Source organism: Hevea brasiliensis, chromosome 13 (assembly GCF_030052815.1).
Source record: "Hevea brasiliensis isolate MT/VB/25A 57/8 chromosome 13, ASM3005281v1, whole genome shotgun sequence".
Lineage (NCBI taxonomy): Eukaryota > Viridiplantae > Streptophyta > Magnoliopsida > Malpighiales > Euphorbiaceae > Hevea > Hevea brasiliensis.
In genome coordinates this window covers 6867144-6885978 of record NC_079505.1, presented here as the reverse complement: position 1 = coordinate 6885978, position 18835 = coordinate 6867144, and the positions used below count along the sequence as shown (strand labels likewise).

Below are 18835 nucleotides of genomic sequence, written 5' to 3'. Positions count from 1 at the left end.
TTTGAATTGAATTATTAGTACGTAATATATCATATAATACGTCTTTTAGGTATTTTTAAATATATAATCTTTGACTATAAAGTGCACATATAATTTAGAATTAAGTATATTATAAAATATAATAGTATAAGTATATAATATAATATATATATTTTAACTATTTATTAATGATACATTATTTAACTATAAGATACTAAATATAATTATGAATTAATATATATATATATATATATATATATATATTAAAAATATATAATGCATTTAAAAAACATAAAAAAAACTCGTATAAATTCAGTTTCGATTCGGTTTTGGTATGGTTTTAGTTCGGTTCTTAGTGAAGAGCTAAAATCAAATCAAAATAACTTTAATTCAGCATAATTTTTATAGGTTCGATACAATTTTTCGATTTAGTTCGAGAACTTCGAGAATGGTGCACAACCCCAATCATTAATATGATACAACTGTTATTCTGTTGTGATAAACAAAAGTGTGTTATAGCTTCTAAATGAATGGAGGATATAATAATTTAAACTTTGAAGATTTTTCCTTTTTTTTCTTTTTTCAAAACTCTTGGTAGCCAAACAAAAGCAAGTTCCTTTCTCCTCATTTTCTCTCCTTCCATTTTCAACCAATCCCAGCAAAAAGATAGACTTAAAAGTCTTTCCCCTCTCTCTCTTCTTGCATTCTCCATCCCCTCCCTTCTTTTCCCCCTCATTGATTCACCATATGGAGTTTAAATTTAAATCTTAGTTAATCTCATTGACACTTGTGTGCTTGTAGACTTTAAATATGCCCTGGTGCTTGAGCCAACTAATAAAAGAGTAGCCCTTTCTACTGAAAGATTACGGAAGGTGTTTTCAGTACGAGATTCAAGTGAATGCGTCAGTCTAGGAATGGCAAAGTCTCCAATTTATCATTTTTCATAAAAGCCTCATCAATTTCTCTGCAGCAGATGACACAATTAAACAATTTGATGAGTGTTGCTACACAAAAAATGGCTCGAGGAGAAGAGTGCCTGGCAGGTAGAGACGGGAGAGAAGATAGTAATCCATCTTCATAGAAGGAGATAGTAATCCATCTTCATAGAAGGTATGAAGAGTATGTTTTGGTTTGATGTGATCTGATATGGTTTTAAGATAACTAGGTAATTATCATTGTTGTCTGCTTTTGTAAGTACGGTACAATTTTGTTCATTTTAATATTTTATAAAAGGAGTACTTTGTTGTTTAATTATGTTTTTAATAATTTTACTTATTAATTCTAAATTTAAGATTTTTTTCTCATATTAAATAATAGTAATAATAAAATAGATAAATAAAAAAAATAATGGAGTGCTTACTTTGAAGTGAATTTATTTTAGAGATCGATTTTATTAAAATATATCTAACCAATAAAAATTTAATAAATCATATTTTTAAATAGGTTTCACCATATAATTTTAGATTGGACTTACCATAATTTTACATAACGTGATATTCATACATTAATAAGGTATATATATCCGATTCTAAGATAAGACTTACATAGATAACATTGGAATACAAAAACTTCTAGATTTGCTTAATGACCAACTTATTAACTAATTACACATAAGTGATTCCATGAGGTAGATTAATATCTTCAAGGAGCAAATCTCTTTAAAACCCTAACCTTCAAACCTCTTTTCGTATAAAGTAATACAGAAACATTTGGACTAACAGAATGGTTTTCAACCACTTGAAGAGAATAATTCCATATAACAGAAGCAGCAATCGCTTTCATTTGTAGGAATGCCAACTCCTTACCTATGCAACTCCTGGGTCCTGCATTGAATGCTACGAACTTGTAAGACGGCACATGTTTGATTCTTCCTCCCTCTGAAATCCACCTCTCTGGTTTGAATTCCAAGCAATCTTTACCCCATATTTCTTCCATCCTGCCCATTGCGTAGAAAGAGAACAGAATCCTCATATTTCTAGGAACATTATGTCCACTTGGAAAAATATCTTCTTCAATTGCCACTTTGTGTTCGAAAGGTGCTGGTGGATACAGCCTCAAAACTTCACATATAACTGCATGTAGATAAACTAGTTTCCTTCCCTCTTCAATACTGAAAACCCTCCATTTTTCACTTGTTTTTGCACCTAAATTTGCTTTGATCTCTTCCAAAATCTTTTGCTCTACAAATGGGTGAGTTCCGACAAGCCAGAAGAGCCAGACAAGACCAGCACCTATGGTGTCTCTCCCAGCTACCAAGAGATTAAATGCCATGTCTCTTAGAAACTTGTTTGATTTAATCAGAATGCCACTTTCTGCTGCTACTTTTGCAAAATCATTATCTTCTGCCAGAAAGTATGTTAACAAGTCGAAACCCTCTCCTTCCATTTGATCTTTGCAGCTTTGGCCTACTTGCTCTCGCTTTCTTATAATACATTGCTCCAAAAAATCATCAAAAATCTTCCAAGATTTCTTGAACTTCTTCTCATTCCCAATCTGAAGCCATCTTTGCAACTTCCAAATGCTTGCAGGCAATGCATGCCGGTAAATGATGATCTCCTCTATATCATCAAAAGCTTTCTGATAAGCAATTTCAGGGAATTCAATAGAAAGGGAATTTGGGTCAAAGCCTAAAACCAACCGGCAGATATTATCAAACGTGAATCGCTGAAACACATCTTGCATGTCTACTTGTGAAACATTTTCCAGAAGTGGAAATAAGCCATTTAAGATCTTTTGCCTCAAAGTGATCTCTACAGCCAAATCGAACCTCTTGTTCTTGACTAATAAAGAGTGAAATATTCTCCTCTGAATACTCCAGCTATCAGAATCAGAATTGAAAATTCCATCTCCCAGAGGTTCAAAAATCTCTCTGAACTCAGGGCCCTTGGGATAGTTGGGGAAGTTCTTGCTCAGAACATAATGGACGTTCATGGGATCGCTAATCAACAAAAAATCCATGCCAAAGAACCAAGGTCCTTTGAACAGAAAAGTGCCTTTATTTTGTTGAAGAATAAAAGTGGCAAAATCATGGATATGAGACAAGTTGCAAAGAAGACCAGGAATCATCCCGAAAACAGGCCAATCGATGCTTACATAGCTACTTCTTCTATTCCACCTCGAAAGCCATAGAAGAAGAAGAATAAAAACAATGGAGAGAAATGCTGCTATTATCAGTGTAGACCCGAACATGTTCATTCAAGCTATGTTGAGTATCTTTTTTGTTTTTGGATAAGCAACTCCGCTATGTTGCTTCGCTTTGAAATAGCCTAAGCCAAGCTATGGATATATTTATAGATCAAGTGATGACTATTTTGGGATTTAAATTAGCATTTTAATAAAAAAAAAATTGTGTCCTGTCAATAATATATATGAATCACAATGAATTATTGCTCTGTGTGTGTATATATATATATAAAGTAAAATTTAATTTTATTAAAAAATATTTTTAAATAATAATTTTAAATACACTAAATTAATATAAAAATGACAATAAAAAAATCTCAATTAACGTAAACTAAGAATACCATGAGTGTTATTATTTTTGAATGTCTAAAATTTAATATTCATGTATATATTTGACATTAATATATGATAATAGAAATTTTTTTATAATTAATAAAATTGTGAAAAAATAGAAGAGAAATATCTGCATTCCCTTCGAACCTTTTTTTCATGTCCCCTCTGTTAATTTCTCCAACTTATGAGAGTGAATAACTGTTTATTTTCTTTATTATTATTTTATATATTTTTTATTTGCTGACATTGCACTGATATCAACGTCACGTCCGTAATTTTAATATTATTTCTTCATCTGAGTGTAAAAAATTAAAAACACATATTTATTAAATATTTCTCTAAAAAAATTTAAACACTTATTTAAAATTATTATTAATCTTTTTCTTTTTAAAAAATTTCTCTTTTCTCTTTCCTTATTCCTTTTATTCCATAAATCCCATAAAATCATGGAGAATTTCTCCTTGCCCTCTAAATCAAGATCTCACTACATGAGATGTTAGAATTACTAACAAAAAATTTTTGTAATGATATTAATTTTATTACTATAAAGTTAATATTTAATAGCAACATAAATAATTATTAATAAATTATTTATTATTATTATTATTATTATTATTATTATTATTAAATAATAATTGCAAGAGGATAAGCACTACGAACCAAGAACATGCCATTCTTAGTGACATGCCACGCCAAGGATGGACGTCTTGCAGAAGATAAGGGGATGGACGTCTTGCAGAAGATAAGGGGATGGACGTAATCAATTAATGTATTAATAGTTGCAGGCAACGACAGAACTAGGGAGGGGCCAACAGGGCCATTGGCCCCCCAGCCAAAAAATATTTTTTAGGAGCTCTTAGATTTGTCCTTGTGTTTACTCATTCTGCCCACTTGCTCGATTAGTGCTATACTCTTAGTTTAATCTAAATTTTTTTTAATGATGTTTAAATTTAATTTTTTTTATAATTTTAACTTAACACATTTCATAATTTAAACTCTTATTAAATAAATATTTTAATTTATCAAAATAATAAATTATAATTACTATATATATATATATATATATATATATAAAAGCTTAAGATATCAAGATTGAAAATCCAAGACTCAATTTTCTTTTTTATCCATTATTTATTATTATTTTATATTTTTTATTTCTTTTTATTTTATTTCATAATTAAAATTGATAAATTTATTTATAGGCTTTTTATTAACTCATATTTAGGTGTATTTTATTCATCGATGAAAAAAATTAAAATTTTAAAATATTTTATTTAAATAATTAAAAAAATTTTAAATTTAAAATAAAAGTAAGTATTAGAAAAGTAAAAAATCTTAAATAGGTTTTGAATTTCAAATAACATATGTTATATTATTAGTATTTCAAATTTTTACTTTTTTAAATATCTATAATTACCTTGAATTTCATCAAATTTCAAATTCAAATGATTTGATCCAAACCCAAATTTATAGTTTTAAATGCATCAATTTAAACACAACCTAACCCATGCGCCAGAATTAAATTGTAGTCAGAACCTGAACCTACCCTAATAATAGGTCACTCATCAGCCTAGTTTAAAGTCTAGTCATCGAATTAATTCTAGGTCTTTTGTCAGTGTCCTTTGGCCTCAATAAAGAAAACCACTTATGATAGAGCCAGTTGCAAAGTTACGAATTCACTTTAAGTGGTCCAATTAAAATATGGATGCTCTCATATTGTATATATTTTTTTACGTAAAAAGTCTATTTTAATTCGTAAAGAATACGGTAATAGTTATGTGAACTTTTAAAATGTTTTAAAGTTTAAATAAGGCTTTTAAATTTTAAAAAAAAAGTTAAATAAATTTTTTAAATTTAAAAATAAATTAAATAATTTTTTTTATAATTTTGAGAGTTTAACTTTTAAAAAATAGGTAAAAAAAAGAATAAACTATAATTTATCTTTAATATAAATTCGACTAAGGTTATTCATGATAATCTTCTAATCATAGGTTCTCATAAGTACTTTTACATATTTAATTTGTAATATTTTAATAATAATTTACTACATCCTGAAGTAGATTAATACATTATTTTTTATCAAATAATTAAAAAAATTTTTTTATAGATTCAAGAAACTTTTGTAGATAAGTTTTTTAAACTATTTTGTAAATAGCAGATTTCCACCAAATAATAAAAAAGTTTATTTATTCATAAAATAATAAAAGACTTATTTAATCTATTTTTTAAAATTTAAAGGACTTATTTATTTTTTTTAAATATTGAAGGATTTTATTAGACCCCAAAATACTTTAAGAATTTATATAATTATTTAGCATAATTTTAAAGTTCTAAATAAATCTTCTATCTTTTTTTGATTTATTAATAAAATTTTAATTATATAAGAAAAATGAGCAGTTCCCTTTCATATTAGGTGAATAGCACGTTATGTTAAATTACAGTATTGAATTAAAAGGAAGATTTTATATATCAACCTTAAGTTACTGAATGATCATTTATTTAGATACTGATTGAAAAAGTTAATTGAGTGATTGTAACACCTTAGGTAAATCCAACATCGGCAAAACACGGGAGAGATGCTGGGTTTATAAGTTGATGGTTCGTAACCTCTATTGACGCGTTTTAAAATCGTGAGGGCTTCGGCCCAGAGCGGATAATATCACTAGTGGGTCAGGCCATTACATTTGTGGTATCAGAGCCACTCCGCGCGCAACCTTGAACGATGGTAGGGCAAACCTCAGCGAGGACGCTGAGTCCCATAAGGGGGGTGGATTGTAACACCCTAGGCAAATCCCACATCGACAAAACACGGGAGAGATGTTGGATTTATAAGTTGATGGTTCGTAACCCCTATTGACGGGTTTTAAAACCGTAAGGGTTTCGGCCCAGAGCAGACAATATCACTAGTGGGTCGGGCCATTACAGTGATAATGGTAATTTTGTAATTGTTAATTTTATTTTATTTTTATAGAATCATTCTATATTTTTATAGAATCGTTCTATAACTATAAAAATAAAATTATTTAATATATATATATTGATAAAAATTAAAGACTTTAAATTTTTATTAGACAATTTGAACCCTTTTAATCAAAGATTTATACTGTGAACACTCTTCCATGAAGATGAATGTCTAAAAATATTGTTTCCTCTTTGATCAATTAATTGTATTTGTTGGGAAGCTACCTCAAATTAGATATTTGGTACTATATAATTATTACGCAAATATAGCACGATGTTCAATGACAATTGCAGCAATATAGGGACCAATTATAAATGCAATGCCGTATATAGACCTATGGGTTCCATCAATGCTTTTTAGATTTATTTATTTTATTAATAATTTTTAATTATATAATCTTTATTGTATAATTAATAAATTAACATTAAACCCAAAAATATCTTTTATTAATTTAAAATTTAATATTCTTAAATAATAATAATAATAATAATAATAATATAGAAAACATAATTATTTCAATTTATTATTTCAAATTATAAATAAATAGTATTACACTAAGTATACCCAAATTTAATAGTAGAAATTTAAATTTTAAAATTTTAAAATAAATTTCAAAATATATTAAAAAATATTAAAATGATTAATAAAATTGAGAAAATTTTGAGTTTTAAGAAAGAAATTAAAAGTTGAGTGACTACATTGAAAAATACCTAAATTTAAGTGATTGTGAGTGAAAATTAGCTCAAGTTAAATTGAAAACTTATAATATCTAACTTTAATAATACTTAAATTAAAATTAAATTAAAAAAAATAAAATTAGCTGAATTCATTGAAATAACTTACAAAATTAGTGAGTTTAAGTGATAATAACTCCTACTTAATATAGGCTAAAACTTATCCATCGGCTAATAATGATGATATTATCCGAAGTGGACTTATTTTTCCTTGAATGAAATCACTCGCACAATTTGAATCCTTTTTAGTTACAAGATAAATTTTCTATTTTTGCTTTTGCTCTCTGTTTCTCTCATTTTGTTTTCTTTATTCTATTAAAATTTAAAAATTATTATATATATATATATATATATATATATATATATATATATATATATATATATATAAAATTATTGATCTCAACTCTCTATTTGCTCTTAATTAAAAATTAAAATTTTAAGGGATTGATAGATAGTCATGCTTGTTTTTTACTAAAAAATATTAAACCAAAAATTTTAATTTTATTAAGAAATTATTTTTAAATCATACTAAATCAAATCGTTGACATTCTTGTAAATTAAGTTTGACAAAAATAAAAATAAAAATTAGTTGTTAATACATGGTATATATATTTTTTAGCTATTTCTTAATTATATGATCTTTTAACTATAAGATATATATGAAATTAATGATTAAACATATTATATAACATATTTTAATACACTTATAATTAAGAATTACAAGGTGATTTAATATATTTATAAATAAAATTATTAAGAAAATATAGAAAAATGAAAAATAATATTAAATTATATATAGTCCACTATTATTATAACTAGTATTTTTGAATGTGCATTGCACATTGTTTATACTTGTTATATAATTACTCGTGAATTAATTTTTTTGATATACAATTTTAGACAAATTTTCATATTAATTAATTAATAAACCTTAAAATTAAGAAAACTAAAGTAAGGATTTAAATTAAAATTATACAAATATCTAAAAACACACTTTCATTATATTCTACTTATATGTATTTAAGTTAAAAAGATGTATTTTTATTTATTAATAATATCTTTTGTTTTACCTAAATAAGATTCAAAAATCTGTCTTATTAGGTATATATACTATTTTCCACTCTCAAATTTTATTATTATTTATAATTTTTTAAACAATTTAAATTAGTCCAAATAATAATTTATTTTTTTAACTTTTTACTATTATAATCAATTCTTTAATTTTGTGAAAGTTTAGTCAATTCTTTATAGTCAATTTTTAACTTAATGTTAACTTATTTAAATCAATTTTGACTATTTATTAAAAAAAACTTTTAAAATCAATACAAAATTATAAAAATAAAAATAAAAATCTAATGCTAAGTCTTTAAATTACATGTCTATAAGTATTTTTTAAAATAGAATTTATAACAAAATTATTAATTATTATTTATTATAAATTAAAAAAATATAAAATAATTTAATTAATTTAGAAGTTTCTCTATTTATATTTTTATATTTACTAAGTAAATTTTATTAATAATAGGATGATCCACTAAACACTAGAAACTAAATGATGATGTTTTAACATAAATAAATGACTAGTGTTGAAAATTCTTGAGACACAAATTATTGTACTTTTAACGTGACAGTCAAATATCTTATTGTATGGCTCTTATCGAACAAAAATATTTAGATATTACGTCGCCGAATATAATACATTTGGTATTTTATCTATTTATTAAATATTAAAAATAATTGTAATGAGATATTATACCTTTATGTTGTATTTAGTAGAGTATAATATAATATAATATAATCAATTGTATAATACAATTAAAATTAGAATGTAATGTAATTATCATTATATTTCTTTTTTTAATTGTAAAATAAAAATATAAGTAGTGCAATGTAATGATAGTTTTTATTTTAATATTTAATTTATTTATAATGTTAATAATAAGTGATAATGATTACAGTGATTGATAGTCGAATGGTAGTGATAACTAAGTGATGGTAATAGTGGTTGTAGTGATAATGGTAGTTAGATAGTAGTAGCGGCATGACGAAATAGTGATGTCGATAAAGGTAACGATAACTAAGTGGTGATAACGATTATCAAGTGATGGTGATAGCAAAAGTGATAACAGAATGGTGATGGTGGTGATTGTCGCGGTGGTCGTGGCAGTGGTGGTAACAGAATGAGAATAGTGGTGGTGGTAATTACAGAATAGGAATAGTAGTGATAATAGCAGTGATGATCAAATAGTGATTGTAGTGATAATATTGATAATAAATAAATAAAATAAAATAAGTAATTATGATTAAATTAATTTTTGTATATAAATGACTATTATGTTACTTTAAATATAATTAATTACGTTGCGTAATTATTATTCTTACATTAATTTTTTTGTATTACTAAATAATATAATCAAATATACAATATAATCAGGATTACATTATAACTATGATTACGTCCTATTAAACGTGTCTTTATTTCTCAGATTAAGGTATCAATTCATCTTACTTAGCTATCTTCTCTATGAAGATTTTTATAGAGATAATTCCTTTTTTTTTCTTTATATTATGGATCATTTAATCTCCTTTAAATTAATATATGACGTGAAATAACCTATTTTCTTTGAATTTTTTTTTGTTGTGGAGTATTTATTATATATGAAATACGAACGTAAAACATGAATTATTTTTATTTATATTTGTGGTATACACATTCAATTTAAAATTGATACATCATCTAAAATTATGATGAATTTTAATATTTAAAAATATAATAAGACTTAGTTATAAATATAATATTTATAATATGTTGATTTTTTTTTATTGATTATGTGTATACACATCTTGATATAAATAAAAATTTCAATAACATATTTATGGGTTGATGTCATTCATTTGTTCTAAAAATTTCTACATGTTTTAAATATATTGTTCTAAAATATATTGTTCTAAAAATTTCTACTTGTTTTAAATATATTGTTCTAAAATTTATCTATACATATAAAGCAAGCTAAACTCTTCTAAAAACTCATCATGTGGTATTTTAAAAAAATTTATGTGCATGGAACAATTGCCTCACAATATAATTAACTAGTAGTATGCCTATGCATTGCACGGGTTTATATTATTGATAATTTAAATTAATTTAATTTAATTTTTTTATATACAAAGATAATTATATTGGTAAAGATATTTTTATTTACTTTAAATATTATTTTGATCATAAAAATTTTAAATATTGTGAAAATAAAATTAGTTTAAGTAAATAGTTGTTGAGTATATTTTCTATATTTTTAATTTTAATTATTAAACATCACAAATCGAAAATTAGCAATATGTAATGAATTTTTAATATTTAATAATATAATTAATGTGATTGGACTTTCAAAGTCATAATTAATTATAAATAGATATTAATTTTTTAAATTTAAAAGAAATATATTAATTGATCTCATCAAAACATAGAAAAATAAAACAAAATCTAAAAAATCCTTAAAAAAAGAAAAATAGGTTTAAAATTTATAATTCATGATAATGGAAGTAATAAACAATATAAAAATTCTTTACATCAATGATAATACAATATTGTTCACCACAATTTTAATAACCAAAAGTTGTTATAACAATTTTTTTGCCATTAATATGTTTAAATGATTTTAAATATATAAAAATAGTGGTGAATTATGCACTTCAAAATTAAACTTCTCGTCTTCCATTAGGAATATTGAAAAATTTTGTGCTGTAATTTATTAAGCAAAATCCTAAGTTATAAACTTTTATTCACAAAAAGATCATTAGACAAATTTAATTTTGCTTTCGTTTAAAATATCCATTGCTTAGACTACAGCCATTTTAGACTTTAATTTCATAAATTGGGATTCTAAGAGTCTAGGATTATTGGTCAAATACCAATTTCATATTTAGAATCACATTTTTCCCAAGATATTACAAATAGTATTAGGAAAGGTATGGAAAAAAAGAAAGTGAGATGTCATAATGCAGAAATTCAAATAATAGTTGACATACTTGATGGCAGGAGAGTTGCTTAGTAATCTGCTAGCAACCATCTAGAGCAGGTTCATATAAAGATAATCATCCAAAGACTCTCCGGTTTCTCCCATTTAAATGCAGGATTCATAGTTTTTTTAAGCCTATTGAAATTATATCATTTCTCATCAAGAATAAGACTTTTTTGGCAGCCCAATTACCGTATATACAAATAAAGTAGCATACACCTTAGCATCTTATGAAAGAACCCAAAATGGTAATGCCAATTCCCTATTGTGGTTTTCACCTCTTCCAGAACCCGAAAGAAGACAATGTAATAAAATCTAATAAAATATTTTTCTATTTAAATATTAAAATCACAAAAGAAAATGTTAGTAATATACAATGAATTTTTAATGTTTAGTGATATAATTAATATAATAATTAGTTATAAATAAATATTATTATTAATTTTTAAATTTAGAAAAAAATATATTGATTGATTCAATCAAAACATATAAAAAAAACTCAAAAACAAAAAAACGAAAAAGATGTAAGATATAAGAAGAAAAGGAAATTGAGATTAATTCGGTTAATAAAATGTTGTTTCCTATTTAATATAAAATTCAACTATTATTGTTACTTACTTACCTATCTTTTCAATGTATCATATACATATTTTCTATTATGTATTACTTCTAATTTTTACAATATATTTTTTCTCTAATGATTCACATTATATGTAAAGTATTTTATGATATAATTTAGAGAAAAAAAATCTAACAATGAAAAAAAATTCCATAAACATAATTTGAAGAAAAAAAAGTAGTGTAAATTTCAAATAAAAAAATTAATTAAGAAATAGGAGTTGTCAAATACTAAATAAATCAATTTAAATTAAAAAATCACTTATTTCTCTTAATTAAAATTTGTCAAATAGGAGTGATAAAATTGCCTTATTCTTTTATTTTTTTGTGAAAATTGAAAAATATATTTAAAACATGTAGAAATTGCCAAGTAGAAAAGAGAAAAGTACCCTTGTTCTTTGCTTTTACATAGTTATATAGATATAGATATATTATGTCACACCTTATCCTTCCATAAGATATGACATGATTCCGTAATATGCCTAATGAATTACTGCACTCTGTTAACCGATAATTCATTAAACATACTGTAAGGGATTTTAAATGATTCAAATTCATTTTCAAATAAACTTATTGATGAAAGGTTAACAGAATTATTGTAAACACGATTAAGAAATAAAATAAAGATTTTAAACTTAAAGAAAAATTTTGTAGAAAACAGGCGTGGTGACGGCTAAAAACATGATTAACCAAAAATTTGAAACCTGTCAAAAATCTGTACAACATATATAATTCACAATCACTCATCAAATCAATAATTTCTCAAATCAACATTCAAGTAAGGGCTTTTCTTCATTTAATACTAAAAGAATAAAACTTTTCCATTTACAACCCAAATAAATATTTCTTTACAAATTTACAATCATTCAAGGTTACAAAAAAAAATAATGTTACAACACTTTTATACAACTTCTCAAATGATTCTTACATACATATAGTTATCATTACATAAAAAACAAACTTCAAAAAGGGTATAACTAAGATATACCCGAGTGCCAAAATAATACAGCTTCAACTGCTCTCACTCTGCAGTCTTTTCTTTTTCTTTACCTGCGACAGCATGAAAAAAGTTATCGCTGAGTATTTCACTCAGTGGTGCACAACTTAATAATTTATAAAATCATCATAAACAGTGAAATCATTTCACAACAAAATATTTCCTTATTCACAATTCCATGAAACACAAAAATAATATCAAAATCTTCAATAACACATTTCTCAAATCATGTAGAAATAGTCAATGTCACAAATAACATTTAAAAACAATTAGTGTTGCCAACAATCACACAGTTTAAGCCATGACATAAAATTTTACGATTAATGCCGAGTTGTACACTATGACAAAGCTATCTCAATTTGCCGAGTTGTACACTATGACAAAGCTATCTCAATTTCACTAACCATTATTAATGAGAGAAGGCTAGCTAGTAAATATGAGTACTCGTCCGATATCAACCTTAACTGGCAAGTTAGAGAGGGAGGTAATATAAACAATCTCAACCTCACTAACCATTACTAATAAGAGAAGTAAACAAATTTGTCATGCCAACTGTAGTTTCAAAACAATTTAAATAATTTTTATTCAAATACCCAAGCATTTCAAATCATCATAATTCAACACATAGGGTTGGCAATACAACAATTTCTCAAACACTTCTAAAATACATTCATTCCGGCCACCCCCTTGCTACAATAACATCAATGGCCAACATTCACCTTTTCAACACAATAATAAACTCATTTTAACATTCAAAAATTCCCAAAACAATAGAAACATTTCACAATTACAAAGGAAACTCAATTTTGATTTATAGAAAGTTCATTCATTTCATTTGAAATTTAAAATACAAGGAAATCAAATTGTGCACAAACCTTAACTTAGACTTCTTTCTTGGGCTTAATTCTCCCTTTGTTCCAAAGTTCAATTCTCCACTGAAAATACACAATTTCAAAGTTTTAATACTCATTCTAACTTCCACTCATATCTAATCAATTAAATTCCTAAGATTGCTACACATTCTGACCATACCCAACTGCAGGGCAGCATTAGAACATGACCTTTGAACCCAATTTTAATGTAGTTCCAATCATATTTTTGAAAGTAATCTTCATAAAAATTGTTCCTCTATGTCTTAGATTTAATTATCATTTTGAATCACTCAATTTGGAGGTCTAAATCATCTGTTATAGTCAAAATACTAGGTATTGCTCCTAGGTGTGTTACCCTGCGATTCACAGATTTTCAAGATTTTCACTAGAATTTGTACTCACTATTTAGGTACTTTACTCCCAGAATTTATACCAGGTCTTTGAAACAAAGTTTTAGGCCTTTATCTTAAGTTTCTAAATCATTTTGTAGCACCTCAATTAGAGATGTACAAAAGAAGTTATGCTTTGTTAACCATACGGAGGTCACAGGGCAAAATTGCTAAGTTGCAGGAAATTTTAGTTTTCAAGTTCTAACTTACTTTAACATTTCAACCACTTTCCCCTTATATCTGGATCTAGGTCAAAACATGAAAGTTGTAGTTCTATGTCTTATGGTTATTTTGGCTTTAGAATCACCGAATTTGCATCTATATAGCTTAAGTTATGGCCATTTTGCCAAAACTATTTAGGTGGCAATTTCTCAAGTTTCCAGGTTAGTTTCAGAATCCAGTCAAGTTTCTAGTCCTACTTTGTTTAGCTAATTTGGGTGGGTTACCACCATAATTTGGCAATAGGTCTTCATATGAATTGTTCACCTATGTCTTAGGATTACAAAGGTTCAAGATTCACTAAATTTAGAGTTTTATAGAGTGAGTTATGCTTAAATAAGTAAGTACTATTTATTTGATTAGTTTTCCATATTTAGGGTTTTTATTGTCGGATTCTAGCCCTTATTAAGGTACCTTCCGGCCATTTTCTAGTCAAGTGTCCTACATGAAAGTTTTGGCACTTTAGGTTTCATTTCCCATTGGTTTTACCTCATTTGGAGTTACGTAGCTTAAGTTATGAGCTAATAACCCCACTGGACTTAAGCTATCCAGATTCAGCATTTATGACACCTCAAGCACAACTTTAATTTCATTAATTTCTTGACCAAACCAAAGTTATTTCTTAACAAATACACTTTAAATGGTCATAATGCACAACTAATAGCATCAATTAGGTTTCATACCATCAAAACCCTAACTCCATAACCTTAGACCTAATTTCACTTCTTCACATCTTGCATGATTTCAAGCAATTTCCACAACAATTTCTACATAATCAACTCAAATTCAATGAATTAACAAATAATTAAACTTGAATCTTAACTTACCTCACTTGGCCCAATTTCTATCTTCACAAATCACCCAAATTTCTTGAGTTCCTTGCTTCATTTCTTTTAATCTAGGGCTAATTCAAGGTTTTAATTTGATTTGCTATGGGAATCATGGATGAAATCAAAGATTTTGGAGTTTGATTTGATCAACAATGGAGGTAGAGAAAGAGGGAGGAGGACGACAACCAAGGGAGGAAGATGAATGAATTTTTTTTTTCTTAATATTTAACCTATTTAATTCATTAATGGCATTTTGGTAATTATGTGGGTGGCAAAGTTGTAAATAAGTAGTCTTCCATAATCATTAGAATTTGACTTCGGATAATTATGTTTAATTTTTATAATCACAATTAGTTATACAAATCTAATTTTCATTAATTTAATTTGTCTCACTTTTGGTCAATTTTGGACTCTTAAAATTAATTGACAAAATTTTACTCCTAGCGAGTTTTTATTCATCCTTCATATAATACCTGATAAGTCCTTAGCATTTGTTTTTTCACCTTAGGTTTTGATTTACTTATTTGTGCTTATTTCCTTTTCATTTATTTGATTTATTAATTCCCAAAAATTTCTTAATTAATCCTTAATTAAGGATTTTATAGTTTCACATGAATTTAGAGTGACAACTGAACTCACAGTCGCTTCCCGGATAAGTCACCCATCGTCGGGAACTTAAGCTCATTTAATCGATTTATACTCCATTTTTTTTTATTTTCCTTGAACCTTATTTAATTTTTATTAATTTAATTTATGGTTTCTCTCTGTGATTTAATTGTGGTTCCAGATATTCTAACCGTCCGAACAAACATTAATCATCAGAACAGTAGAATATACGAAACTATCTAATGTGAGAGTATTACATATTATAATAATTAAAATATAATGATAGTAAAACTAATAAGAAAAAATAGTTAAAAATATGATAATTATAATATAACAATCAAAAAATAATAATTATAGAAATAGTTAAAATTTAGAATTTAAAATTATACCTTACAAAGTATATTGTTAATAATAAATTTTATTTTTATGTTATGATTATTTGAGGATAATATTTAAAAAATAATAGTATGTAACTTTTAGACACATTAATTAAATTCAAATTAACATGTAATTAAAACAAATAATTAAATTTTGAAGTGACTGACAATTATAGGTGAAGAAAATAAAAACCAACTTCAAATCATTGGTGTTGACTTTGATTCCTTTATTGTCTTCCTGTTGTTAATTGATGTACTATGGGCCCAAACGATAGATTCATTAGAATTAGATTTCAAAAGATGAAATTGGATCCAAATAATTGGCTTGCTAATGCTTGAGTCCAGATATGCAGAGGCTTTAAGATATTAAGGTTGCTTTTTTTGACATCCTATAATATTCTGTTAATTGAATTGTGTCAAGAATAATATAAACACATAAAAAAATAAAATATGAAAGCATATAGTATAATTTAGGAGATTTCATCTCTATTATTAGTTAATTGTCATCATAAATAAATTTCAGTCTTCTTTAGAAGATACAAATTTCTTACTACAAAATAATGAATGCAAGTTATCTGCCTACATTAGTTACACTTATTCTCTTATTTTTAACTCCTCTAACACAACTTACTCTTTTAAATAAATAAATAAAAGAATCAAAAAATTAAGTAATTTTAAATTGCTTAAGTGATAATAATAAGATTCTATATTTTTTTACTTAAAAGAGAAACAAATTTTTTTAATGGCTTTAGCTTTAAATCCGTACTTTCAGGAGATAGAAGCTTTGATGAGATATAAGACACCAATAACCTGTGAAAAAGTACTCCATGGGCATTATCACTACATATAATTGTTCTTCTATTATCATCGATCTGCAAGTTTGGAGCTGCATAATTATAAAATCTTTTGCATATTCAAATAATCATTAGGTTAAAGCATTCAATTTCAATATTACAAATTAAAGAATCATCATGAATTAGCAATATTTTCAAGTTAAAGAATCACAATAAATAAAAATTAATATTATAATATTTAAAATAGCCAAGTAAATCACAAAACTTCCTTGAAAAAAGGGTCGAATCACTAAACTTGATAAATTAAAGCATTTTCCTACATATAGGACTTTGCAAGTGGAATATTAATATAAATATTGATTTATTAGCTTTGTTACAGTTGAAAATTATTATGCCTACCATGGTTTAAAATTTTCTAACATAAGATTTAGAGTTCAAATAAAATTGGGATTCAAGAATTGGATTCATATAAGACTTTACAAATTTAATATTACATGACATTATCTGAAAAATAAAAAAATTAATACAATATTTTTTTAAGAAAGTATAATAGTCCTTTATTGTATTATAATAAATTAATATGGATATTTTTGTCAAACTCAATGTTCTCTCTCCGTCACACATTTATATATGTTATAGATATAGAATAATTATAAAGAATATTAAATTTTACAAATTTTTTTAAATTTATAAAATTTAGCTTAAACTATTAGATGGATAACAATTTTATCCTATTTAATAGGTTAGAATTGAAACATATTTATAAATCTACAAAGCTAGCATAATAAATAAAAAATGATTTCTATTATTTTTCAATACTGCTAATAATAAATACTATTTTTCTAAAGTTTTTCTTTGTAAAAACACTAAATATTAGAAAAGATTAATATTATTATAATTACATGTATTTCTACTAATCAAATTGGATATAAATGTTACGGCTATTATCGGTTAATAAAACTAAAAAGAATAGGATAGATAATATACAAGAATTTGTTTTTGTTTTTTAATTTCCCTACTAATTCTCACAAAAATGTGTCATTAAATCAATTAGTAGGAAACTAAATTTCACCAATAAAGATTAATATCAGTGAGGAAATTAAATTTCACCACTAAAGATGAATATTAGTGGAGAAATCACCTTCCCCACTAAATGGTCTCCTCGTTAGCAGGGAAATTTACTTTCCCCACAAATTGGTATCATCTTTAGGGGGACAAAATTTTACCTCTAAAATATTTGAAATTAGTTGGGAAATGGGCAATCCACTACAAATTGATCTTTTCTTTAGTAGAAAAAAATTTCCCGAGTAAAATATTTGAAATTACTGGAGAAATGGCAATCCCTCACAAATTGATCTCCTCTTTAGTGGGAAAAAATTTCTCCACTAAAATGTTTGAAATTAGTGGAGAAATTGCAATTCTTTGCAAATTGTAAGACATTGTGGCCAATGTTTTATCTGCTTAAATACTTTAATTATTGCACATTAAGTAATTCAAATATTACATTTATATAATAATGGTTTTAATTTTATAAACATATAATAATACATAGCACATGATATAATCCATACAATAAAATGGGGTAACTATCTTCCCAAAATTGATATAGCACATAAACAAAAATATAAAGCAACATATTTCATGCAAAACATGGGAGAACATGCTGAGGATCATCCCATAATCATATACATGCCATTGATCATTGTGGAAGCACAATTTTAATGCATACTCAACTGAAATAATATGATATTAGAATTCATCATATTATGAGAGCATGAAAAAATAGAACATTGAAATTAAATTATGAGCAGCTAAATAAACTATGCATCATCTAAATTATATGAAGTCACTAAATTAAAAATAGGATGCAAATATACGTAGAAAATAATTACAAACTTTTAAGAAAATAGCTTAATAAGCTTGATT

The 18835-nt window shown here is 25.6% G+C and overlaps 1 protein-coding gene across 1 annotated transcript; it reads right to left on the bottom strand.

The window, feature by feature from the left end:
- Positions 1–1384: 1384 nt before the first annotated feature.
- LOC131171785 (alkane hydroxylase MAH1-like) lies at positions 1385–3222 on the bottom strand. Its single transcript, XM_058131723.1, has one exon. It carries the CDS (start codon positions 3172–3174, stop codon positions 1621–1623), a length of 1554 nt encoding a protein of 517 aa, XP_057987706.1. The 5' UTR covers positions 3175–3222; the 3' UTR covers positions 1385–1620.
- Between the last annotated feature and the right edge of the window lie 15613 nt (positions 3223–18835).

Excerpts from the sequence above, each read along its gene's own strand:
- LOC131171785 (XM_058131723.1), bottom strand. The coding sequence starts at position 3,174 with ATGAACATGTTCGGGTCTACACTGATAATAGCAGCATTTCTCTCCATT.